This window comes from Phlebotomus papatasi, chromosome 2 (assembly GCF_024763615.1).
Source record: "Phlebotomus papatasi isolate M1 chromosome 2, Ppap_2.1, whole genome shotgun sequence".
In the NCBI taxonomy this organism is placed as follows: domain Eukaryota; kingdom Metazoa; phylum Arthropoda; class Insecta; order Diptera; family Psychodidae; genus Phlebotomus; species Phlebotomus papatasi.
The window spans coordinates 78,816,575-78,843,922 of NC_077223.1; the positions used below are offsets into that span (position 1 = coordinate 78,816,575).

Sequence of the window (27,348 nt, forward strand, 5' to 3'; positions counted from 1 at the left end):
GGGAAGTTACGACAAATTTCCATACAAAATTTTCAATAATCAGCATTTGCCGTAACTTCTTTTGCTCACTTGCGTGGCTTATAATTTGCAGCAAAATTGCAATATTTCTCAATAAAACGTTTATAAATTTCACTTGAAAATGAAAAAAAATGGATGAAAAATCCATAAAAGTGTCTGAAAATCTTTAAAGTCGATTATCTCGGAAACTATGAGAGATAAAGGCCTCAAACTTTACATCTGTTTAGAGCCTCCTTCAGGCTTGATATGTGCAAAATTTCACTTGAAAATGAAAAAAAATGGATGAAAAATCCATAAAAGTGTCTGAAAATCTTTAAAGTCGATTATCTCGGAAACTATGAGAGATAGAGGCCTCAAACTTTACATCTATTTGGAGCCTTCTTCAGGCTTAAGATGTGCAAAATTTCACTTGGAAATGAGGAAAATTGGACGAGAAATGCATAAAAGTGTTTGAAAATCTTTAAAGTCGATTATCTCGGAAACTATGAGAGATAGAGGCCTCAAACTTTACATCCATTTGGAGCCTCTTTCAGGCTTGATATGTGCAAAATTTCACTGGAAAATTAAGAAAATTGGACGAGAAATGCATAAAAGTGTCTGAAAATCTTTAAAGTCGATTATCTCGGAAACTATGAAAGATAGAGGCCTCAACTTTACATTAAGTGAGAACCTCTGTCAACGACCCGAGAAAATCGCGCCCCGCGAAAATCCGAGAAAAAATTCACGCCCTGTGAAAATCAGCGAAACAATTCGCGCCCCGCGAAAGTCCGCGAAAAATTACGCGCCCCGTGAAAATCCGCGAAAAAATTCGCAACCCGCGAAAATTCGTGAAAAAATACTCGACCCGCGAAAAATTTCACGCCCTGCGAAAAATTTCACGCCCTGCGAAAATCCGCGAAAAATTCGTGTCCCGTAAAAATCAGCGAAAAAATTCGCGCCCCGCGAAAATCAGCGAAAAAATTCGCGCCTCGCGAAGATCCGCGAAAGACGTCGCGGACCGTGAATTGTATATGCTACCTTACAAATCTTTGAATATAAACTCACTTTGTAGAGAGGAAGAGACAGAGAAAGGGAGAGTGAGAGAGTGCTATATATATGGGGAAAGCTTGTCCGACGCCGCTTCTCCCGCTTTTTTCCCGCCTGACGCTAATTGCAAATTTTCTTAAAATTGAAATCTTTAAAGTGAAATATCTCGAGAACCGTTCGACGAATGTCTTAATTTCTTTTTTTTTTAAATTAGTCTAAATTTTCTGGGGTACAAGATAAACATAAAAAAATCAAAATCGCATGCTTAGATTTCGAGATAAACTACAAAACGTGATTTTTAACCGGTTTGGAACCGGTTTTTCAAAAAACTAAACGTATGGCAGCCGGACCCGAAATTGCCGGCTTATGATTTTCGGCATCAGGGATGTTCAAAACATATACCCTGTGAATTTCAGCTCGATCGGAGCACTTTGAGAAAATCCGAGGATTACAATAGGTGTGATTAGAAGGAATCACACCTAATTACAGGAAATTTTTCCTGATATATACTCATGTGTTGAGCCGAGCCACCTGCAATTCTTGATATTTTATTTATTAATAATTATTTTACTAAAGAATTTTTAAATTAAAAAAATACGAAATTGCCGAAATTGCCAAGAAAAGTACTAGAAACATTTAATTCAGATATAAAGTTCAATCACAGATGGCGCTGAAGCCTCCAGCGGCTGTTTTTTTGAGGTTATGAAATGTGTAAACAAGTGCATTTGCTCCTCGTTAAATCCCGATTTTTGATAGTTTTAAGTGATAAATCTTGCAAAATTTATTGTTAAACCAACCATGGAGAACTTTGGGGTAAGCAGGCAGTAAACTCACTTGAAAAATCAGTGAAATAATAGCGCAAATTATCCTCAGAATCGCTTCATGGAAATCTTGAGTTATCCTCTGAAGGAAAGATGCTATCAACTGGGTCTCCTGATTGAACACTGCAGTATCAAGGAGCTCCAGGAAGTTTTTCCCACTCTCGTGAACTCAATCTTCAGGTCAAACAATGGAGTCGGATGGGGATTGAGGTCTTATGTTGCAAATATCAGTATGTATGAATTCAACATTCTCTATGATTTCTTCGTCCCACTGGGGCCCATGTTCCGGCTCTGCTACAAACTCCTCAATGACGCCTTGAAATTCGATGTGCCAATCTCGACGCTGCCCATTAAGATGCGTCAAATGCTAGAGAGTGGAAGATATCCACTGTTTTATTCCGATATGATCAATGTTGATCATTTTACTCGTCAAGTCACTTCGGTTTCTTTCAGTAAGTCCCCCATTAAATCCCTCCAGGGTCTCTAGAAATAGACTTTTGACCATATTTGCTTCCCTGCAGATGCATTTGACTACTACATACTACACTTTGCACTGTATGGCCTGGCTCCGGTGCACACAATGTGCCCCATGGCTCAGAGAGTGCACACAGAGAAGTGGAAGACAGTTTATTTCTTCCTGACAGCCGATTATCTCTGCTTCTTCCTGCCCAAGGACCCAAACGAACCGATCCTGCCACAGAATATCTGTGGCAGCATTAAAGCAGCCCAGACTATCCAAATAAGTCCCGTTAAGTAAGTAGAAAAATATTTGGCTATATCTCCTGAAACTCCTGATTTCGATTTTAATATTTTGCATGGAAATGGTATTTGAATTTGAACTCCTAAAATGATCCATTAAAGGGGATATTTTTGTAGGAATAAGAGCTAACATGCCTCGAAAGAAAAGAACCTGGGGTACAATCTGTAGAAAATTGTAGTCTTGCAAAATTTCAGAAGTGGGATATAAACGGAATTAACGGAATAGTCACAGTAGGCTCATATTTCGAACTTGAAATTTCAGAAAGATCTGTATTATCGCAAAAATTGATATTTTTGGCCTCTTAAGGATGAATTAGAGTGAATTATTGCCTACATTAATTTTTGTATTAAAAATTAAAAAAGGATGGCGAAGCGTCCCAGGCTTTGCGAGCTGCTCGAACTCCCGAGAAGGGGCTCTGCATTATATTCCTTTATGCAAATTTTTCTGGTGCATATAAAATTATTTTCGAATTAAATTTGTCTATAAATCACCTCAAAACCAGCTTGAAGTTAAAAATTGTTCAAGAGGGTTTCAAAAAATCATTAATCTTTTAATTAATGAATTGCTCAAAACGGGTGGAAATTAGGCCTTTGACCTTGAATAATTCAAGATGGAGAATTAACCGGTGAAAGGTGTCTAAGGACGAAATGTTCCGCTTGATTAACTACGAGACATATCGGAAAATTATTGAAATCGCTTGGGCCGATTTTTTGCAAAGTCAAAAAAACATGTTTCTGTCTTAGAGTTCGAGCAGTTAACAAATATTTTATTGTTAATTCCTAATTTCTTTTAAATTTCAATCGTAGGTTTACCAAAAGGTTAAAAATTTGTAAAAAAAATTCTATAAAATTTGAGGTTATATATGACCTAACCTAAAAGAAGATTATTTTACAGGGGAAATGTTGCACTGGTTTCACTTTCACTTTCACATACATTCTGGCTTTGAAAACTTCATATTTTTCCCATATTCTTTCAATGAATTTCACCGATTTGACCTATGGAAATAGCTAGTCTAAGTTATACGTTTCCTGAAAAATCTGGGAGCCTAGCCTTTTTTTCTCAGTTGCAGGAAGCAAAAATTAAAAACAGGTCAAGAACTGTAATTTTGACGTTCAATGGAAATTTCCAAAACCAACCTAACTTGAAATTAAGGTTCTTTCATTCAAAAATCAACAATAATTTAAATTTAACAACGTGAAAAACACTTCGAAGAATTTTAAATTTTATTTCTAAAATTCGAATTTGTATATAGAAATTAATCAGATTATTATTCAAAAATTTCTGCAAACACAAGAACAGAACATGCATCATCTCTAAATATTTCTTGAATATTTTAGGTTACAACATAACCTAAAACTTTTGAAATTTATACTGGTCAAATAAGTCCTAAGAAATTTTATTTATAAAACGAAAACAACCTACCAAAACACATATACTTTTTATTTTTGCTTTACTTTATAGAAATTCCGATAACTATTATTAATTGTTTTGGTTAGGTTTTTTATACGCTCTCTCTTGCTCCTTTGCTAAGATCGGAAGGTTATCAGCCTCTTTCAAATAAAGTGCTAAAGAGGCTAAAGAGCAATAAGCTGTCTAATTGCTTTTTATTTACAGTGCTGTCTCTCTATATGCACACTCTCTATATGCACAGCTTTTGTGTCGGTTGCATTCAAAATCAATTTGTTTACATTTTGCCAAAGTAATAAAGAAGATTTTTTTCTTGGTAACTAATTTTTCTTGTTTTTAATTTTCTTAATTTTATATTTTCTGTCTCATATTATATTTAAAATAACACGGGAAATTCTAGAACAATAAAAAAATGATAATTTATTAAAAGAAAGAAAAAAACCGTTGGGAATTTCAAAAAAAGTTGTGCATATTCAGAGAGAGAACTGTCAAAAAAAGTACCCAAACTGTGCATATAGAGAGACAGCACTGTACTCAAAAGTATAATTTGTAGTTTCAGGTTATGTTATGCATAACCTCAAAAATTTTGTAATACAGTAGAACCTCGCTATAGGCCATATTAGGTTCTAGATTTGACACTTTTGGGTCGCACACTATAGTCCATGTCATTTTTAAAAATTATCAACGACTTTTACTATTGAAATTGCTCGACGGCTTCCACTTCCTTTGCGATTGTGGTACTTGTCCTCGCACTCTTCATTATGGATCACAATTATCACAACTACTCAATAAAGTTTGCCAAATATATTAAAATAATTATGACAAAATTTCATGTCGCGTACTAAAAAACATAACCTAACTTAAAATCAATGTTTTGAAATCAACGGTCGATAAATTGTGGACTATAGAGCGATGGCCTATAGCGGGCCTCTACTGTATCATTGTGTCGACTTCGAGTTTTCTTTCAATTTTTATCTGTAATTTATCGTAAAGAAGAAAAGCTAGATGACAAAAATGACTCGAGTAACGACTTTAATCTACTTTAATCATGTTTACGATTTAGCTGGTAGGGTAAGGTGGGATAATTTAGAATCATGTCTAATTTGGGACTTTGTGATTTTCTAACATTTTTGATGGCAAAAACAAAAACAACGAAGAAGTTTTCTTGAATGTAAAGTCTTTTACTTTTTCGTGGCTTTCTTTTTCTCTTTGACCACCTGAAACAAAGAGAAAATCTCAAAATTCCAAAATAGACATGGTTCCGAATTACCCCATTTTATCCTATTTCATTTTTTTTGTAATTTTATTTTCAATAATTAGGAATTTCCTTTTATGACATCTTAAAAAAATGACCCCTTATTGCTCAGGCCAGAGGGGTCCGGACATTTTCAGTCTCAAAACAATGCATAACCTTTAAAATTTATTTTAGGTTAAATTTAGGATACTCCAACAATTTTTAAGGCGAAACGAGAATATTAGAAATTTTTCAATTGAAAAAAGACTTTCTAAGTTATTCAAAAAGTTGTTTTCTGAAAGCATTTATGAAACATTTTCTATTTTTACAAATTTTCCCAACAATTTCTAGCTTCATAAACTTATATACCGTTTTTACAAATTACATTCAGTCAAGTTCTTCGAATATTAACATTTGGGAGGTGGGGGTATCAATCCTTGTGAACAATAATTGAGACGCTCAGAGCAGAAGTGGTCTCCTTTGCATGCATTTCCCTATTAAAACAGTCTACTTCTGGTCTGAATGTCTCAATTTCTCAAACGTGGCGGAATTCATGTGAAATACACTTACAGTAGAGTTCCTCAAATTTGAACATTTGGGGGGTATAGATGACATTTCTCACTCCTCAAATTTGAACAATATTTTCAAAAACATAACGGAATTCATGTGAAATTCACTTTCCCTAAATTAAGATAAACAACTATAGAGACTTATATCAATGTAATTTATTGTGAAATGGATGGAATTTGTTGCGGAAGTTAATATAATACGATAATATTGAGGAAACATCAGAGAAAAATTGCACTCCACGCAAAACTTTCTTCACATAACCTCAAATTTTACATTTTGAACTCAACCGTCGTTCAAATTTGAGGAGTTCAAATTTGAGGAACTCGACTGTACCATAAATTAAGAAAAATAACTTTAGAGAATTTATTCTCAAATAAATTGAATTTGTTGAGGAAGTTCATATAATACAATCAATACAATAATATCGAGGAAACGCAAGAGAATTCAGACTCCAAGCAAAACTTTTTTCACATAACCTAAAATAGTAATTCAACCGCGGTCGTTTATATTTGAGGAACTTGACTGTAGTGGCTCAGTGAGCCACAGTTAGCTAAATAAGGCAGCGTTTTCAGCATATTTTTGCTGAAAAGGCTGCCTTTTTCGCTAACTGTGCTCGCTGGGGGTATCATTTTCTCATTTAACTAATTGCATTCGTAAACTTGGGTTATGTTAGACATAACCTTAAAATTGTAAAGTATTTTAAGTGCGCCAGAATCATCTAATTTATTTTTCTAAGGCAATTTTGACTAGTAATTCTGCTACGAAAAATAGAGAATGCAAGAGATCTTGGAAATGGTGCGAAGAAATTACAATTTTTGAATTATTGAACCTATGTAATTTTCTACTCTCAATTTTTTGAGGTTAGGTTCAGGATAACCTCACTTTCCTAAAATAATTCCTTAACCAAATTATTTATTGATGGACTCTGTTCAAATTTGAGTCCGAGAAAGCTATATCCATGCAAAAGTTAAAAAAAAAGTCAGGTAAGGGAGGCTTTGTATCCGGAGGTTTCAGGGATTATTCTTCCAGACCAACAAGATCTCCGGTGTACCTCCAACTTTCCGCCCTTACTCGTCACTCTCCTAATACCATTACGGCTTCACGGGGTGTCGAACCGTCGTCTTGGACACATGCCTGGAGAACTGAATCTGTGCTGTATCTCTTCACGGACACCTGGCTGAGATTTAGTGTGGATGATAGTAGGGATTTGCCGAGCAGTGAATTTATCAGATTAATCAGGATTCTCGTGAAGCAGGGTCATTTGTTTGCAAATTCTGCCGAAATTGATAATACCTCGGTGTCTCAGCTCAGAAAATTGGCTCAAGCCATGATGAATGCCCAGATGTATTCCTTTCTAACAGGGATCATCTCGCGCTGGCCCCTTGACTGTTCCTTCATGGTTGTTCTGGAGCTCTGGCTGAGCTATATTCAACCATGGAGGTACATCTTTGGTTTTGATCGCGAAGCCAGTGACATGAATGACTTTGGAGGTGTTCTGAGATTTGAATCCTTCATCCAGGAGAATCTCTGCGAATATACTCAGATCTTCATTCAACTTCTGCCACGGTTTGAGTGTCTAGATTTAACTTCACTGAAGAATGTTCTCATGATCTTCCGGATGATGAAAGTTTTCAATCAGCCCCATCTCGTAGATGTCCTCTTCAGGCTAGAGAGATCCATGGTATCTAGCTCCAACGGGCTCATGCCTAAACGATACTCACCAACACAATATTCACCCAGCAAATCGCCAAATACAATGCTGGACAATAGTTACGTGTTCATGTTCAATACTCCCGTCAGGGAGAAGATTGAGCGGCTCCTAAAGAAGATTAAGATGGCCGAAATGGTGGCCAGGGAGCAGAATCGACTGGCTGAGGCAAAATCGAGAGAAGAGACTCTTCTGGAAATTTGGCAGAAGATCAGAAACTTCTTCATGGACACAGAGGATTATGTGGAAAATGCCTTGCAGCAGGATAAAAAGAGAATTCCAGAAGTTCTGCAACTTACTGCCCAGCTGATAGGTTCGGCTTTTGAACTGGAGATCCCGGAGATCTCTGAGACAGATGCAGCCAGGCAGGAATATCCAAATGCAACACCGGAAGCTTTATCTTCCATTCACAATGACTCTTCTCAATTGTCCTTCACCCGTTTCAACAGTACAAAATCCAAAATTCTGGACTATCGTGGAGATCCAGATTTAATGCCTATCCGGAGCAATGAATGCACGCCTCTTGTGAGATTTCTCCATCAACTCTCGTGCAAATTGAACCTTATGGTAAGTAAATTCAAAATTGAAGAAATTTCAGGGCTTTGGAGGAGGATTTTATATTCTCCGGTAATGGCACTTAGTGGGATTCGCCACAAGTTTTTGAGGCTGACATTCTATGGTTCTATGAACACTTTGAACGATCTTTGGGATTCACGAAATATTTTTTAAGTATTTTTGGTATTCGCAAAATATTTCTTTGGATTCTCTAGTTTTTCAAATACTTTTTGAAAGATTATTGGGATTCGAGAACACATTTTTTTAAGAATTTGTGGGATTCATGCAAACATTTTTTTAAAAGATTCTTAGCGAATACTACTTTCTTGGGATTCGGGAAGACTTTGAAATTCGCGACAACTTTTTGATATTATTTTTAGGATTCGCGCAGTCTTTCTTGGGATTCTCTGCTTTTGCAATTAAAGGATTCTTGGAATTATTCAAAAACTTTTTTAAAATTATTCTTGGGATTCGCGAATACTTTTTTGGGATTCTTTTTGAAACACTTCTTGGGATTCGTGAAGACCTTTTGAAATTCTCGATAACTTTTTGATATTATTTTTGGGATTCGCGCAGCCTTTCTTGGGATTCTCTCTTTTGCAATTAAAGGATTCTTGGAATATTCAAAAACTTTTTTTTTAAGTATTCTCGCGAATACTTTCTTGGGATTCTTTTTGAAACACTTCTTGGGATTCGTGAAGACTTTTTGAAATTCGTGACAACTTTTTAATATTATTTTTGGGATTCGCGCAGTCTTTCTTGGGATTCTCTGCTTTTGCAATTAAAGGATTCTTGGAATTATTCAAAAACTTTTTTAAAATTATTCTTGGGATTCGCGAATACTTTTTTGGGATTCTTTTTGAAACACTTCTTGGGATTCGTGAAGACCTTTTGAAATTCTCGATAACTTTTTGATATTATTTTTGGGATTCGCGCAGCCTTTCTTGGGATTCTCTCTTTTGCAATTAAAGGATTCTTGGAATATTCAAAAACTTTTTTAAAATTATTCTTGGGATTCGCGAATACTTTTTTGGGATTCTTTTTGAAACACTTCTTGGGATTCGTGAAGACTTTTTGAAATTCTCGATAACTTTTTGATATTATTTTTGGGATTCGCGCAGTCTTTCTTGGGATTCTCTGCTTTTGCAATTAAAGGATTCTTGGAATTATTCAAAAACTTTTTTAAAATTATTCTTGGGATTCGCGAATACTTTTTTGGGATTCTTTTTGAAACACTTCTTGGGATTCGTGAAGACCTTTTGAAATTCTCGATAACTTTTTGATATTATTTTTGGGATTCGCGCAGCCTTTCTTGGGATTCTCTCTTTTGCAATTAAAGGATTCTTGGAATATTCAAAAACTTTTTTTTTAAGTATTCTCGCGAATACTTTCTTGGGATTCTTTTTGAAACACTTCTTGGGATTCGTGAAGACTTTTTGAAATTCGTGACAACTTTTTAATATTATTTTTGGGATTCGCGCAGTCTTTCTTGGGATTCTCTGCTTTTGCAATTAAAGGATTCTTGGAATTATTCAAAAACTTTTTTAAAATTATTCTTGGGATTCGCGAATACTTTTTTGGGATTCTTTTTGAAACACTTCTTGGGATTCGTGAAGACCTTTTGAAATTCTCGATAACTTTTTGATATTATTTTTGGGATTCGCGCAGCCTTTCTTGGGATTCTCTCTTTTGCAATTAAAGGATTCTTGGAATATTCAAAAACTTTTTTAAAATTATTCTTGGGATTCGCGAATACTTTTTTGGGATTCTTTTTGAAACACTTCTTGGGATTCGTGAAGACTTTTTGAAATTCTCGATAACTTTTTGATATTATTTTTGGGATTCGCGCAGTCTTTCTTGGGATTCTCTGCTTTTGCAATTAAAGGATTCTTGGAATATTCAAAAACTTTTTTAAAAGTATTCTTGGGATTCGCGAATGCTTTCTTGGGATTCTTTTTGAAACACTTCTTGGGATTCGTGAAGACTTTGAAATTCTCGATAACTTTTTGATATTATTTTTGGGATTCGCGCAGCCTTTCTTGGGATTCTCTCTTTTAAAATTAAAGGATTCTTGGAATATTCAAAATTTTTTTTAAAAGTATTCTTGGGATTCGCGAATACTTTCTTGGGATTCTTTTTGAAGCACTTCTTGGGATTTGTGAAGACTTTGAAATTCGCGACAACTTTTTGATGTTATTTTTCGGAGTCGCACAATCTTTCTTGGGATTCTGTGCTTTTTGCAATTAAAGGATTCTTGGAATATTCAAAAACATTTTTTTAAAGTATTCTTGGGATTCGCGAATACTTTCTTGGGATTCTTTTTGAAACACTTCTTGGGATTTGTGAAGACTTCACGAATACTATCTTGTTATTCTATGATTTTTTTTAAACATTTTTTCAAGCATTCTTGGGATTCGTAGAAACTTTTTGAAGTATTATTGGGATTCATAAATACTTTTTCGGGGTTATTTTTGAAACGCTTCTTGGGACTCGCAAAAACTTATGTTTTATTGGTATTCGTGAATACTTTCTTGGGACTCCTTAGTTTTTCAAACATTATCTCTAAGGTATTCTTAAGATTCAAAAATGGTTTTTAAAACACTTTTTAAAGTATTCCTAGAATTTGCGAATAGTTTTTGGAGGTTTCTTGGTATTTGCGAATACTTTATTCTATTGAGATATTTGCGAACGATTTTGAAAGATTTTTAGAATCACTTGATTTTTAAATTATTCTTGGGATTCGTGAATAATTCGCGGTGTTTTTGGGACTCACTAAAACTTTCTAGGGATTCGCAACTCTTCTCGTGCGAGCTGTTTTTGAAATATTCTTGGGATTCACAACTTTTGTCGTGCGAGCTCTTTTTGAATTATGCCTGGGATTCGCGAATGAAGATGTGTTTTTGGGACTCATGAAAACTTTCTTGGGATTCGCAACTCTTGTCGTGCGAGCTCTTTTTGGAATATTCTTGGGCTTCGCAAATAATTTTAGGAGTTGTTGGGATTCACGGAGACTTTCTTGGGATTCGCAACTCTTGTCGTGGGAGCTCTTCTTGAAATTTTCTTGGAATTCACGAACAATTTTAGGTGTTTTTGGGATTCACGAAGACTTTCTTGGGATTCGCAACTCTTGTCGTGCGAGCACTTTTTGAAATACTTTTGGGATTCGCGAATAATTTGAGTTTTTTTTTGGATTCACGAGGACTTTCTTGGGATTCACAACTCTTGTCGTGCGAGCTCTTTATGAATCATTCTTGGGATTCGCGTATAATTTGACGTGGTTTTTGGGATTCACGCAGGCTATCTTGGGATTCGCAATTCTTGTCGTGCGAGCTCGTTTTGAAATATTTGTGGGATTCGCAAATAATTTGAAGTATTTTTGGGATTCACGAAAACTTTCTTTGGATTCGTATCTCTTGTCGTGAAAGCTCTTTTTAGAATATTCTTGTGATTCGCAAATAATTTGAGGAGTTTCTAGGACTCACGAAGACTTTCCTGGGATTCGCAAGTCTTGTCGTGCGAGTTCTTTTTGAAATGTTCTTGGGATTCACGAATAATTTGAGGCGTTTTTGAGATTCAGGTAGACTTTCTTGGGATTCGCAACTCTTGTCGTGCGAGCACTTTTTGAAATACTTTTGGGATTCGCGAATAATTTGAGTTTTTTTTTTGGATTCACGAGGACTTTCTTGGGATTCACTACTCTTGTCGTGCGAGCTCTTTATGAATCATTCTTGGGATTCGCGTATAATTTGACGTGGTTTTTGGGATTCACGCAGGCTATCTTGGGATTCGCAATTCTTGTCGTGCGAGCTCGTTTTGAAATATTTGTGGGATTCGCAAATAATTTGAAGTATTTTTGGGATTCACGAAAACTTTCTTTGGATTCGTATCTCTTGTCGTGAAAGCTCTTTTTAGAATATTCTTGTGATTCGCAAATAATTTGAGGAGTTTCTAGGACTCACGAAGACTTTCCTGGGATTCGCAAGTCTTGTCGTGCGAGTTCTTTTTGAAATGTTCTTGGGATTCACGAATAATTTGAGGCGTTTTTGAGATTCAGGTAGACTTTCTAAGCATTCGCAACTCTTGTCGAGCGAGTTCTTTTTGAAATATTCTTGGGATTCGCGAATAATTTGAGGTGTTTTTTGGGATTCACGAAGACTTTCTTGGTATTCGCAACTTTTGTCGTGCGAACTCATTTTGAAATTTTCTTGGGATTCACGAATAATTTGAGGTGTTTTTGGGATTCACGAAGACTTTCTTGGGATTCGCAAATCTTGTCGCGCGAGTTCTTTTTGGAATATTCTTGGGATTCGCGAACAATTTGAGGTGTTTTTGGGATTCACGGAAGACTTTTTTGGGATTCGTAAGTCTTGTCGTGCGAGCTCTTTTTGACTTACCTTATGATTAGGTTTCCCCTTTAAAAATGTAATTATGCCTTTCAGTTTGGTCCCGACTTCCAGAGAATCTGGCAGCGGAAAGACATTTGGGGTGTTCTTATGCGCCCCCTTCTGGCACCTCCAATGATGACGGAGTACATCGATAAGTCTTCCGGCAGAGCAGTGTTCCGGGAAAAGTATTTGGGACCTCGGGTTAGCCTCAGGCCTTTGGCGTCCTACAAAACATTCTTTTTTATCGCACTTGCTGTCACCTTGGGTAAGTTCTTCTTCAATTCCTCGCTGGCGGGTGTTTTTGTGCTGATTTTCATCTGCCTCTGTTGCTCCTACATCGCTTCAATGGTGAGACATTTGAGACATGAAGAATTTTCGGTAAATTAATGCAATTTTATTGAAGTATAAAATGATTACAAATGAATTTTTCTAAGTCCAATCTCGATCTTTTTGTCTGGAACTGTGATTAATTGGAGGATAGGATTGACAGGGCCAGTGTAGTTCTTCAGGTGGAAGTGTTGCAGGAGTTGCCGAAGAAGTTCACACATTTGCTTCATGGCAATCTTCTGACCAATGCAAGATCTAGCCCCAAGGGCAAATGGCAGGGATGCTTGGGGTTTGTGTTCAGAAGCTCCTTCAGAGCGCATCCATCGTTGTGGTTGAAATTGATTGGGATTGTGAAAATTTCTGGGATCTCGGGATGATGTGTAAAGTGAAACAATGCCCATGACTTCCTGATCAATGCGGTAATTGCCAAGAATTGTGTCCTTTCCACCGACTACTCGGCCCACAAAAGGTGCCACAGGAAATAAACGCAGGGTTTCTCTGATTGTTGCTCTGAGGATGGGAATTTCATCTGCATTCGCAGAATCTCTTCCAACAACTTCCTTTCGAATGTTTTCCTGGACATCAGGGTGCTTGGACAGCAAATGGAGGCACCAGAGCATTGAAAATGATGTTGTGTCTCCAGCAGCTATGATCAAGTCCACAATTATCCTTTCAATGTACTCCTGTGGAATTTCAAAGGCCTGCATCTCCTGCAATATTCCATTCTGGAGATTACTCAGTCTCAAGCACTTTTTGATAATCTCCGCACCAATTGCCAAAGTTTCCCCAACGGAATCCTCAAATTCCCGCCAGGATCTCGTACCCAGGAATTCACAGATTTGCGGAGGGAGCAGAAATAATTTAGCAGAAGTTTTGAAGACACGATGAAGGACTCTTGAGAGTTTCTCGAGGGATTCCTCGATCTCTGGTTGGATTTCAGTGTAAGATGAACCAACCGTGAGATTGATGATTGCTAAAAGAAATTCAACATTTCAATCACCGCGGCTTTTGAATTATTCAAATTGATTTACTTTCAAGAGACCATCTGTAGAGGTCAGATTCGATATTTTCCAAAGGTTTTATTGGCTCTGAAGCTTCCCATTTTGCCATCAAACGACCCACAGAATTTTTAATAGGATCCACGAAGGGCGAAAAGTCTCGATTCAGCAGCAATGTATTCATTATTTTTCTGTGATAGAGCCAATCTTCGCCATCCCTGAAAGATTCGTCATAGTACAGATAAGTTTCCTTTGTTAGAAACAAGGTGATGTTTAGCTGAGGAAAAATGGTACACCACATTCTCTACACTGAGAGAAATCCAAAAAAGTTAAAATAACATTCCGGAAATGTTTATTTTATCCTGCAGTATTGATCCGAAATCGGTGTAAATATTATGCTTTTTAGGTGTTTTAGGGGTTAGAGTTACGATTTTTCATGTTAATTTTACCCTTAAAAGGTGTAAAATTAACATTAAAAAATGTTGATATATTTTTACACTTAAAAAGTGTTAAAGTTACGAGGAAAAAAAGTTAATTTCACCCCCTTTTTTTCTCAGTGTAGGGTCAGATTTCAAAATATTTCATTGGTTATTTTTTGTTTCTCGACTCTTGAATATGCTAGTTAAATGAGGTTCCTGTTGGTAAGCAAACTAAAAGGGGAATGCATTAAAATCTCTGGCAGTTCTATTTTTCAAGTTTAACTTAAGAAACTTATATATCACTGATTATTGCGAGGTATTAATGTATTTCCAGAATTTTCTTTAAAAAAAAAGGGGTGGCAAAGTGTCCCAGGCTTTGCGAAATGCTTGAACTCGTGACTTAGATGCTATACCTTAACTCTTTCGCGTCACACTTTTATTCAGCAAGTGAATTCATGTAAAATTGAGTTTTTCCTAATGCTTTATGATCAAATATAATAGTTCAGAGAGGAAAAAAAAATTTCCAATGCGTGAAAACTCGGAGAAACTCCGGGTCATATATGACCCTATTGTCTGCAAGGGAAGTATACATACCATTTTCAAAATCTATATCACGGGCTTTTTAAGAGTTTTTTTTTGCTTGAAGTTATTAATTTGGCCAAAACCATGGCAAACTGGATTGTTTTGATGAACACTGTACTCCTGGTGTTCAAGGAATCTTCCTGGTAATCCCTTGAACAGTCTCTGTCACAATATTTTGAGTGGTATTTGGCAAAAATAAACTAATCTACTTATTTATTCACACACAATACAATTGCACAATATGAGACGCTTACAGAATACTTTAAAATATTGCAAAATATGTTATAATTCATGAGATATAAGATAAAATGTCCAGGAGCAAGATATTTTACTCCTGGATTTCACAAAGAAAAACAATATCCGAACCGTCCCAACTACATTGTTGGCACGAAAACACTTTCATAAACTTTTCCCTTGCCGACAATAGGGTCATATATGACCCGGAAAATTCTACTCGCTTTTCTGGAAAATTGAGAGTAGTTTATTATATCAAAATATTCAATATACAATCTTTGAGTATTCTATATTGTGTTTCTAAAGAACTTTTTGCTGAAAAAAATAAATGAATTTAAAAAATTTTGAAAAAGAAAAGTCATTTCACAAAGTTCGAAATTCGTGATTTTTGATCTGAAATATTTTTTTTCCTGAATATTTGGAGTCATGAGAAAATTAGCCAAGAATCTTACATCCTTCTATTATGATGTCGTTCAGAAATAGGTGGATTTCAATTAATGTAAATAGTCAAAAAATTGTTTCCCCGGGTCATACATGGCCCTAATGACGTGAAAGAGTTAAGGTCTAGCTTTAAGCTGTTTGGTCATAAATTATCGATGGAGAACTTAAAAAAAACTTTGGAAGGCGGGTCGCTATTTTGAAGAGGGTCTAAAAATCTAGGTATTATATTACTGTTATCTCTGTGCAGTTAGAGCAGTGAAAAATAAATGAAACCTCAACGAACGGGCATTACATTAAAGATCCTTAAATGATTTTGAAACGAGTTTTATCATAATTAACAAAAAAAGCTAATATGTTTTTATTTTTTCCCGCATTTTTTTTCAATTTTTTCAAACAAATTTTCACTGTTTTCAATTATTAATAATTTTTTATTCGTTTTCTTTCAATTATCTATCTATGGTATTGTCCAAATCAGCAGTAAATTAAATTTGGTCAGTAAAAAATCAAATTTATTCCTGAACATACGCAAGACGACTCAGTAAGAAAAAATGTGAATTTTATTTTTTTTTTCAAATTTATTTTATCTAAAAAGTGTGCCAGAGATCATTACTGACCATAATCGTTTTTTTTGTTAACCAAAAAAACTAACTAGATATATAAGTTACTTTTAATATGGTTTATATTCGTTTGGAAAATAAGCTTTGAAAAAAAGTTTAGCTGCGTGAAACTGCTTTTCCCCCTCTTTCCACTACCTTTTAAAATTAAGCTTTTTTCTCCTGTTTTGAAATGGAACTGGACTTTACCATGATATAATTTAGCTCGACAAATCAATTGTGAAGCTCAATTACTTTGTCATAAGCCTCAATTCGCTTTCAGAATAGGAGAAAAAATACAAATTTTAAAGGTACCCCAATTCAGAAGCGCCCTACTTTCCCATACTGATCAAAATGGTTTTTTTTTTGCTGATTAAACTCAATATTTACTAATGGAGTTTAAGTTTTGACAAATTCGGGTTTTTTTTTAATAAAAATTGTGTTTTTTTTGTGACCAAAATCTATTTTTTCTGACCAAATTTGATTCAGCATTCAGATTGAATTTCTACTGTTCGTTTTGAATTATTTTGTGGCTCCGGCACATCTTTTAAATCAGGAAAATTTTATGAAATCAAAATTCACATTTCTTTCTAACATTGTTTGTATATGTCTATCTCATTCTCTCGCGCTCAAAATTATATTGAACTTAAATTTAAATTGGTTTGATATTTAAATGAAGAAAGAGTCCGAAAGAGAGGGATAGACATAGATACGCGAAACGTTTAAGAAAAAAAAAACGATGCATGAATTTCGATTACATGAAGTTTTCTTGATCTAATGGGTGTGCCGGAGCCATTACCTTACTGATTTGAATATGTTTTCATCAAATCTATACCTAATATTAACCATATACTAGTTTTTAAAAGTATTTTTTTGCTGAGCATTTTTATCAAAATTGTTTTTATCAATATGGTGCAGCGCTATCATACCTATTACACCAACTCTATAAAGATTTAGGTTTTCACTGATAAAGATCTAATATTTTACCAGGGCGGAGCATTCTCATACATTTTCCGAACAAAAATATAGTAATTTTTTCTTAAGTGATTTTTCAGTTTTAGTATAAAACCAAATGCAATCATTTTAAAACTTTTACCAAATGAAAGAGTATCTAATGTTATGTTATTGGCACAAAATTTATAATGTTTGCACGAGGATAACAGTTCCTAAAACCCATATGCAAAAGACATAAAATTCGCAATTTTTGAATTTTTCTAATTTTGAAATTTTCTAAAAATTTGACTTGGTAAGATTAACTGTCCAAATTTACAGCCAAGTTGTCCAAATTAATAACCAAGTTGTCCAAAATTCGAATCAAATTCACCTCTACATATCAATTCATTTTTAAACTTATTGAAACTAATTTTAGTAAAAACAAAGACAATAAATCCTTGCCTTTAAATAAAGTTTCTAAAGAACCCTTCTGAAAAGAGAGTAACAAAAAAAGTCAATTAGTATTGAAAATATCGCACTTCAAAGTTGGAACATCGATGCTTATAAGCAGACTGGACAAAATTATGAGCCTTTACCCTATGTGGCTGCCATTTCGTCTTATATTTATTTTTGTGGGATCTAAGGCTTAAAAATTATAAAGAATTTAAGTAAAATATACCATTTGTAAATTAAAATGCTCCATCCGTTAGTTACTCATCCTTGTATTTTACTGACTAAAATGTTTTTTTTTAGATACTGATACTTACTATTTATTGTTATTTACTACTTATTTATTTTTTCTGCTAATATGTATCCACCAAATTGTGATTTTTATTGAAGAAATTTTTTGAAATACGGACAAAAATGTTGCAACTGTTTTATGTACAGTACACCACATCCTCTAAATTCCTCTGCCTTGAACACTTACATGAATAGTAATCCTCTCTTGTTCCTGTGCTTCCTTTCGTAGAGCTTCCAGGCATCGGGTATCGGATGTCGAGGGTATTTTCCTTCATGCAGAAATATCTCCCTTATCACCTCTGGATCACTGATAAACAAACACTCGAGCGATCCAATGCGCTCCCTAAACATCGATCCCAATTTCTTATGCCTCTCATGGATGTATTCATGAAATCTGAAATGTTATAGTTCGATCTTCTCTATTTGACTACCAAAGCGATTTATTTGAAAGTCAAAATTTTATTTACTTGGGCGCTGATCCAGCTCCAAGAATATCCAGAGTTGTTCCTATTAGAGGCAATCCCTTGGCAGCTGGAATATCTTTGAATTCAAGGACACACTTTCCCTTGTTCACTTTGCTAAAACTGCAAAATTTCCTCAGAGAATGCACAACATTGACGCGAAACATTGCACAAGGAGCGTAAAATATTGTGCTGATCAAGCGAGAGACTGAAAGAAAACTGATGATCTTTCTTCGATAGTGTCGAAGAATGCGTGAAAAAGGAAGAACGAGAGAGAATCAATACGAAGAAAACAAGCTGATATAGCTTGTTTCATTGACACGTTTGGGAGAGAAAAACAGAAAAGATAGAAAGGTAATAAACTTTAGAAAAACGCATTTTATTCAATAAAATATTTTATGCCTTGATCTTCTTCTTCTTGATGCCAGTGAATTTGCCCTTTTCGGTGAAGCTCAAATCCTCAAGAGTCTCATTGAGATGTTTCCTCTTCTTCTGCAAAATCTTCTCCTTTTGACTAATCACCTTGGGCACTTTGACATTCTGCCCAGAGTCTGCATTCAAGTAAATTGGAATGCTAATGGGATCATCCTTGGCTGGTTTCACGTAGATACTCTTGATATTTGCCCATCCTCCTGGAATCTCTTTTTCCATCTGCCCAAGGAGACTTTCAATGTTATCTGCAATGTCTTCCTGCGCCATCGTATGCTTTGCCACATCAATAGCTATAACATTCCCGCAGTTATTCTGTCGGTAGATTGTGTACCTCAGAGCTTTGGCCACGGCTTCATTGAGATCCTCACAGTCCAACTTCACGGCAATTGGGAGTTTTTTGCGCTTCAGAAAATGCTTTCCGACGAGCGGCATGACCCTTGTGTAGATTCGCGAATCCGCCAGAAAAACATCAAAGCTCTGGCAAAGTTTCAATTTTGCCTCAAAAGGTCCATATTCCGTCTTGAGTTCATTCACAGGAACCACACGATTGATCCTCGTGACACCTGCTGCTTTCAGAGCATCCTCAAAGTGATCCTTCGTGGGCTGAAAATCTTTCTTGGTCCCACGCTCGAGATCCTTGACAAATAAGCATACTTCGTCCATGTCATCGATAAGGCTGTGCGGGAGAAGCCTGGGAGAAGGATTTTGAGAATTGCAGAAATTTGGTAAAAGGTAAACGCAGAAACTTTAAAATATTCGATAGGGGAACGGGGGGCAAAATATGACAAATTTTGTTTTTTCGCTAACTATAAAATATGGCAGATTTATAATCAGTTTAGGGGAGACCGGGGTAGTTTAGCCAGCAAATTAAATTTTTCCTTGCTTATAATTTATGGAAAACATGTTTAAATCCAACTAATAAATATTGAATGGAGTAGGGAGGGGGCAGTTGATTATTCCAAATAAATAGTAATTAGATCAAGCCCCCTCGTAAACAAGAATAAAATGGAACATTTTTTGATATCGCTGTCTCCCAAACAAACCGATTTCGGACGTACTTGGGAGAAATAAAATAAGCCAATCACAGCGCGAGTTCTCTGTCCACATTCACCTAATTTGACCCTGGAGTTATAATTCTCTCAGAGAAACCCCCGACTCGAATGAGTTATAATAAAACTTACTGTTTTCCGAAATAACACCTCAACCATATTTTCACTAATGCTAAAACTAATTAGTAACTATCACCTAATACACTGTTTATGGAAAATAATTTGTCCGAACACATTGAAAATCGACTGAGAATTGGAGCTCTCTCTTTCGAGAAAATTCTTTTTGAGAGAGAGCCCTATAAATAATGTCACTTCACATGTCGGAAAAACATCCTCGGACAAATCCTTCGTCTTACCAGACTATTGCTATATTTTCGTGGGAATTAAATATTTAATACTAATATGAAAATGGCACTATTTTGGGCAACTTACAATTTGGAGCACTGAGTTTATGTTTGAACACTACAGGTAAATTAACCATCTAACTAACAGTATTTTCTTGAATATGCGAAAAAAGTTGTAAGAAAATGTTTTTTAAGATAATTATGATCCAATAAAGTCGAAAAAACCATCAATTCTTCATTATCTCTTTTTAGTTTAGGCGCATGGTGGGAAAATATAAATTTTTTTTGAAACTCTTTTTGCTTCTATTATTCACATTTTTGCCTTTTTCAATTTTTTTAAATAAAAAATACTAAACAGAAAGACATCTTTCATTAAAAAATAAATTTATTTTAGTCAGATAACTTTAAATCGGTATTTTTCTTGAAATTGGAAATGAGTTTTTTTGCAAAAATATTTTTTGTTGTTTTTTCACTAACCTATCACACAAAACTGAGAATAGCAACTAAACGAAGAGTTAAAATGAGTTCAAACTTTCAAGAGATGTTTATAAGACTATTACCGAGGACACTATAGCACTTTTAAATAAATAAAAATATTGTAATCGCTGTAAATGTGATTTTTGTTAAGACCGTCTTGAGGTGGTCTTACAAGATAGAGGGTTAATAAAAATTATTGTATTACTTCGAAAAATCGATTTTCGTGGACGTCCCGTCCGTCCGTCGTATAACCACTTTTGGAGAGAGAACGGAGAGAGATATCGACAAGCAATTTGAGTCAAAGGCTAAACGTTGATGGGCGGCTAAAAGTAGGTTATGTCAGATCCATCCCCACCTCCTTCTTCCGCCATTTTGGAATTCACCTAAAATTTGTTTTCTTCATTACACACTCAGCCCCTATAGCTTCGATCGGGCTCAAATTTTAGTATGTTATAGCTGGGCCTAAGAGCTTTCGATAGATACTAAACTTAAGCCCCCCGGACCCCCCTGACCTGAGTTAGAGGGGGGGTCCAAAATTCAATTTTCAAATGGTCATATCTACGCTTCTAATTATCGGAATTCGAAAAATTTTGTTGTTTTGGAAAGCTCTTGTGGGGTACCATAAAGTTTATGACACCCCAATTCCATCCGATTTAATCGAAGGTCCGATTAATCAAAAAATCGATTTTCGATTAATCAATCTCGAACATTTCGAAAACTGGACGATGGTTTTTCTTTAAATTTTAGTATGTTGTAGTTCAGGTCGAGGCCTTTCCAACGGTGGGTCGCACTCCTCCCTCGATGTTCCCTGACCCGAGCTATAATCAAAAATGTCTTGATCGGACTGCATTTTCTGTATTTATGAAGGGATTTCGATTTAATTTTAACATATATTGTATCTGAGAGTTAGATCTTTCTAATAATGGTTCCCATCCGTCTCTGCCTCAACCCACTGTACCCCAACCCCAAATCTTAAAATCGCGTTTTCCTAACGACCCCCTTGACAATTTTTTTTTTAAATTCTAACACTTAGAAAAATTTCGAGTTTTCCCTCGGTTTTACGTACGTGTTTACCCAAATCTTAAAATCGCGTTTTCCTAATGACGCCTTTGATTCGATGTGCCTTACACGTTCACGATTAACCATTAGCCATTATTCACCGTTACTATCTCATATATTCGAATAATAATAATAATAATATAAGTATTCGAATTTGACGAGCTTTTCAGTAAAAAGAATTCGATAGAAAAATATTGAATATTTTTGCACAAAAAATAGATGAAAAATACGTACTAGTTTTTCCAGTTAATTTTTTTAATAACTTTTTGTGCTCCTTATTATGAAGTAATATACTGTTCTCTCCTTAAGGTTGAGCATTAAAATGAGTGAAATAGTCACAAAAATTAGAATTGTTATAATTTTTTCAGAATAATTAATATGTGTCGTTTTCTTCTTTAATAATCCATTTTTATCTCGCCTTACTTCTTCATATTGCTATTTATTTTATTCAACAATATTATACCATTTAGTTCTTTTTAGTTTTTAAACACTTTTCACAAAATAATTTGGTAGGGTAAATGTCCTAATTCAAAACCATTTCCAGACGCTTTAACTTTGACAGAAGATTCAACACATTAAGTTCATATTTTTTCTGAAGAGAATTACATAAATTTGTTCCTTGACTCTTCTAGAATGTTACTGTTTAGTGAAAATTCTTTAGATATAATTTGAAAACTTCTTAAATACAAGAGAAATACGCGAAAGTAAAATGCTTCTATTGGAAACATATTAATCCAAATGGAGACAAGGAAATTTTCTAATTGGAGACAAACAGTGTAAGTGGAACCGCGACGAAAGGCTTCCATAACCTTGCTCCTGAGTTGCTCCTGAGTGCAGAATTTGTTCTTATTCCTGGTCTTTTCTCCTTTCCCATCTAAAACAATAAGAAAATCTCTCCAAAAAAATCCTATTTCCGGGATTTCCTATTGAAGCATTTGCAGACACTTCAGAAAAAAAACCCTTGTTGCTCACGAAATAGGTATTTATTTCATTTGAAAACTTCATTTACCCTTAACAATAAAGATTGGCACTTAATTTAACTAAAATTAGCCAGGAATATGACATAAATGTTAAACAAAACGAATAAACAACAGTCACTTTATTGCGTTTTTTATTGGAAAACATGGTCAATCGATGAAAAATTCGATGGTGAAAAGGTACACTTTTAATCTTTCTGAGAAATCAACAAATTAAAATGTGTGAATAGGAATGGATTTTCGTTTTATTTGGAGCAAAATTAACTAAATAATGAAACTGTGGTATAGAAAATATATTAATATAATAATGTAGTACTGTATTTATCATGAAAACAGTGACGTTTCTATTTGGAGTAGCGAAAAATTTCCATTTGGAGCAGGTTTTGAAATAGCTTAATTTACCCTATTTCAATAGATTTTATAACGTGTTGGGTGCGAATAAGACATGTCTTTAAAATTCAGTGGACATGTCCTATGAAAATCCTAACTGCAGAACTGTTGTTATGGGGGAGTCAAATTGAGAAAATTGAGAGATTCGCGAGAGAATTTTTGCACTCTCTTTGATTTTTTAATTTATTTTAAGAAATAACACCTCAACCAAATTAACATAATAGATCTAAAATTGCATTAACTTTGACCTGAGTTAATTTTCCAGTAATAATTTTGAGCGAATCACATATTTCCCGTGAAGGTCTCTCCCCCACCCACTTTCTCTCTTTCGACTCTCTTGAAATGTCATTTCGGGCATTATTTACAGATTGGTTTTTTCGTTTTTACACGATTATCTTTCTTTTCTCATCATATCTTTTCAATGAAATATGATCTTTACCCTATTTAAACAAAAGTTGCCCGAGTACATTTGATTTTAATTTGCATTAGAGTCAGAAAATCAAGATTCTTTCTTCCATCGAAAATTGCTATTGTTTGTCTCACTCCCTCATTTGCTATTCTTTTCCAAACAAGTGAGTGAGAGGTATATAGAAAATTGAGGTTCCATTTCGAAAGCATTGGAAGTATAGGAAACCGACCCCCCCTGAATTAGATCAATATTCTCTCTAAAGAAAACTATAATACCCCACTATCTAATACTATCCGTGGCTAACTGCCCCGAACTCCCCTATCCTTATAGGAAAACGTTTTTGTTCAATGATTTTGTTTTTTTTTTTGATCTCTTGATCTCGATAAAATTAAAAAAAGTTTTTTTTGATAATGAAAGAAAAAGAGGTGGCAAAGCGTTCCGGGCTTTGCGAAATGCTCGAACTCAAGATTTAGATGCTATATCTCAAAAGTATTTTCGCATTATTTACCGGTTTTCAAACCGGTCAAGAATCATGCTTTAACTTTAAACCTACCGATATTTTTTAGTACCCATTCCTACCATACCCGATCAAATTGATCGGTAATGCAAAAAATTATCAAAGTTACCAATTATATCTCTTAGAAATATCTCAAGAAATAAACCATCGATACCTTTCATTTTTAGATAAGTGGTAGTCAAAGCGGAAATTTCACCCTGAAACACCAATACTCTCCGAAAATACCCTTTTGATATTTCCGAGTTCTGTGGCCAATAGAGGAGAATATATTGAGATCGAAATTTTGTATAAGCCTAATGCATTTTTATCCGGCCAAGGGGGTTATTTCATGATGCTATAATAAGTACAGCAATGTTATAGTTTAAAAAAATACTGGAATTAAAAATAAAAAGAAGAAATTTTCAGAGAGAATTGGTGCTTGAGGGTGAAATATCCGGTTTGACTACTCCTAAAACATATTCAAGAATGAAGGTCTTCTATGATTAAGTTCTTCAGTTCCCTAAAGATTGGTTTCTGGAGCTGAGAGAGCTTTAGTGAGATAAAATGGCTACCTCTATCTCTTAGGTTAAAAAATTGATCAAAAGAAATACTTCTCTTCTAACTAAACTGTTACCATTACTAAGGAAGTGTGGGCGTTTTTGTAATGTATGGATGAAATATTCGCTACAACAGTCTCTAGAGCATATCTGAGAACGGAGGTAATTAGATCACTATTTCTTGAGATATTTCCATAAAAAAAGTAGAGCACTAGAATGTAGAAAACTATAGGCGTAGGAGGGAAATAAGAGTGATATTTATTCCTTGAATCAACGTATGGGATGGTTTTCAGAACATTATTCTTACATTATTATTACTCAAACTCGTGACTCTAACCGATTTGAACCGATCTATCAATCATTCAAAAGGTCACCCAAAAAAGTAGGTTGGGAGTAATTCAATTCATGTCCTTATAAAAATTTCGTATCAATTCATAATCGTTTCACTACCGATTCATAACTGATTGAAACCGATATAATTTTGTTAAAAATTCCAAAACCCTTATAACGATCCGAAATATGACCCCATTCGGTTGGTAAATACATCTCTATAGAGCCTTTTTAAGATGTAACTTTGAGAAACCTTAATTAAAATCTAAAACATATTCAAAAATGAAAAAAAAAATATCAATAAATTCTTTAACAAAAATGGATTATAAGGAAACTTTGGTGCACTTGTGGGAAGGTATCCCGAAGTTCCAAGTCTATTTTGTTTAATATAATATAATTTTTAACATAAACTCCGAAATTTATAAAACAGCATCAGAATGTTAAGACTTGAGACATGATTTTGGGAGAATAATTTGAAAAAATTATCATTACAGTATTCAGCATGATTACTTTTACATTTATCAGAAATCAAAAATCCAAATATTTTATCATAGAGCATTGTCTTTAGATCCAAAGACAATGTCATAGAGGGAAGTAGGAAGCCCTTGAAATTTGGCATTTTCTCTTATTTTTAAATGAAATTAGCCCTTCCCGTAATGTAATTTATGCTCTAGACACACTTACGACTTAAGCCGAGAGACGACTTAGTGGAAAATGATGGAAATGTATTTTAACCATTATTTTGAATATAATTACGCTAAGCCGTCTCTCGGCTAATCCTCATGTCTGTCAAGGCCTTTAACTCCATAAGCCAATTGTAAAGTTAAATTACATAATGATAAGTCCTATTTCGTTTTACAAATTGGGAGTAAAAAATCCCAATCTCAAAGGTACCCCGCATCTTCCTAGCAGGTAAGTTTATAGCTCATAATTAAGCGAAAAAAAAATTAGAAAAAAATTAAAATTTCGAATTTTTTGCAGTAAAATATTCGATGGGATTTACGCCACGTCTTGCCTTGTAAAATATGTTGTGATTCAAGAAAAAAAGGAAAAAAATCCCTATAGTTAATCACTAATCAATCTTTTCTGGAGAAAAGGTGCAAAATTTCAAAGACGTCTGTGCTATAGTAATTTAAAGTTTCAATGGCCTTACACCCCTTACACATCTAGGAGATTTATTCTGATTTATTTTCAGGATTTTAAAAATATTTTTATGTTTTTGCATTACAAAACAAAAATTAATTTAAGAAAAAAATGTTTTTTTCTTTGTAAACTCTTCAATAAACATTTTATGTTCAGCAAATCATAAGAATTGTAGAACAATTAATAAGAAAACCAGCGTGATTATGGAAAAATAATACTTATTATTAATATTATTATTAAAAATAAAATAAAAAAAAATAATACTTGAAAAGTAAAAAATATTCAAAAAAATTACTAAGCTAAATTTATTTTGAATAATAATGAGATTAAAAGTTTAGCTTGAAACCAGTTTTGAAGTTCAACCTACTTTTCAGTCTTTAGTTCATTTTTTAATTAAAGAATTTTATTTGAAAGTGGGGATTTTTCTAATTTTCTTTTGGTTTGATCCTTCTTATCAAGATTATTTTAATTATTCGCGGATTCATAAAATGGTCCTTTATAAGACCAAAAACTTTAAATAAAATAACAAAAGTAGGACCCCTTTAAAATTTTAATATACACGTTATCAGGGATCAACAATACAAAAATCTTATTTTTTTTTAACTTTTACAAAGGTTCCAGAGCTTTTGCCTCTGTGAAGACTAGAGAACTGAATAGAATTATCGAAAGACTTTTAGTGCATTCGAAATGACAAAATAAAAATCCAAAAATTTGTCAATAACAACTTGGTATAAAATGCATGAATTTTAATTACGTATGGAGGTAAGTAAATCTATTTATATTCTTGATTAAATATACTAATCGGACTTAAATGAGTCATTCATATCATTTCCAATACCTATTGAATTTTTTGACCAAAACTTTCAAATAAATCAGTAATTGTAATGAATAAATTTGACAGACGCACTTTCCAAAGGAACATATTGAACAAATCTCGTGTAATCAAATATTTATCACACAATTTAGCATATTTTTTAAAAATATATAAAAAAAAATTTAATTCTCTGTCTGACTTAGCCCCTGTCGCCCCTATATTCTTATCGGCTTCATGGGATTTTTTTCTACTTACACTTTATGCAGTCTTCCTGACCCTTTGGGGATTTTAAACATGCCCACTTGGAGGGTATACTTGAAGTCAATATCCAGCATGGACTTTTTGCCTTTACCCTTTTCCTGGAGTCCCTTCTGCATTGCCTCAACAGCCTTGAGAATTGTACTACGCATCACCGTTGGTACCTCTGACGAGGACTCTTTACTTTTCTTTGTTTTCTTACTCTCAGTCATCTTGGTGAAAAGAATAATTTGTTAGTATTGAAGCAGGGCTTTTTAGAAACAAATTAACTTACTTTTGTTTCAATAAACTTCCTTAAATTTGAGAGAAATCCTGCAGGAAGTTTTGTTTATTTTGCTGCACAAAACACGTGTTACTTGACAATGACAAGAGGGTTTTCGTTCAGTTTTTTAGCTGTCTT

At 34.4% G+C, this 27,348-nt stretch overlaps 3 protein-coding genes across 3 annotated transcripts; 1 reads left to right on the forward strand and 2 right to left on the reverse strand.

Moving 5' to 3' along the window:
* The first annotated feature begins 1,712 nt into the window (after positions 1 to 1,712).
* On the forward strand, positions 1,713 to 12,923 carry LOC129804560 (sphingomyelin phosphodiesterase 4). Its single transcript, XM_055851954.1, has 5 exons — positions 1,713 to 1,857; positions 1,918 to 2,317; positions 2,387 to 2,618; positions 6,866 to 8,111; positions 12,539 to 12,923. The coding sequence occupies exons 1-5, from the start codon at positions 1,843 to 1,845 to the stop codon at positions 12,869 to 12,871; spliced, it is 2,226 nt and encodes a 741-aa protein (XP_055707929.1). The 5' UTR covers positions 1,713 to 1,842; the 3' UTR covers positions 12,872 to 12,923.
* LOC129804561 (cytochrome P450 315a1, mitochondrial) lies at positions 12,857 to 18,403 on the reverse strand. The gene is made up of 4 exons (XM_055851955.1): positions 18,220 to 18,403; positions 17,940 to 18,146; positions 13,843 to 14,027; positions 12,857 to 13,784 (listed from the first exon to the last, which is right to left on the reverse strand). Exons 1-4 carry the CDS (start codon positions 18,378 to 18,380, stop codon positions 12,898 to 12,900), a joined length of 1,440 nt encoding a protein of 479 aa, XP_055707930.1. The 5' UTR covers positions 18,381 to 18,403; the 3' UTR covers positions 12,857 to 12,897.
* A 168-nt stretch (positions 18,404 to 18,571) lies between these two features.
* LOC129804563 (ribosomal L1 domain-containing protein CG13096) lies at positions 18,572 to 27,331 on the reverse strand. The gene is made up of 3 exons (XM_055851957.1): positions 27,223 to 27,331; positions 26,946 to 27,160; positions 18,572 to 19,336 (listed from the first exon to the last, which is right to left on the reverse strand). Exons 2-3 carry the CDS (start codon positions 27,158 to 27,160, stop codon positions 18,610 to 18,612), a joined length of 942 nt encoding a protein of 313 aa, XP_055707932.1. The 5' UTR covers positions 27,223 to 27,331; the 3' UTR covers positions 18,572 to 18,609.
* Between the last annotated feature and the right edge of the window lie 17 nt (positions 27,332 to 27,348).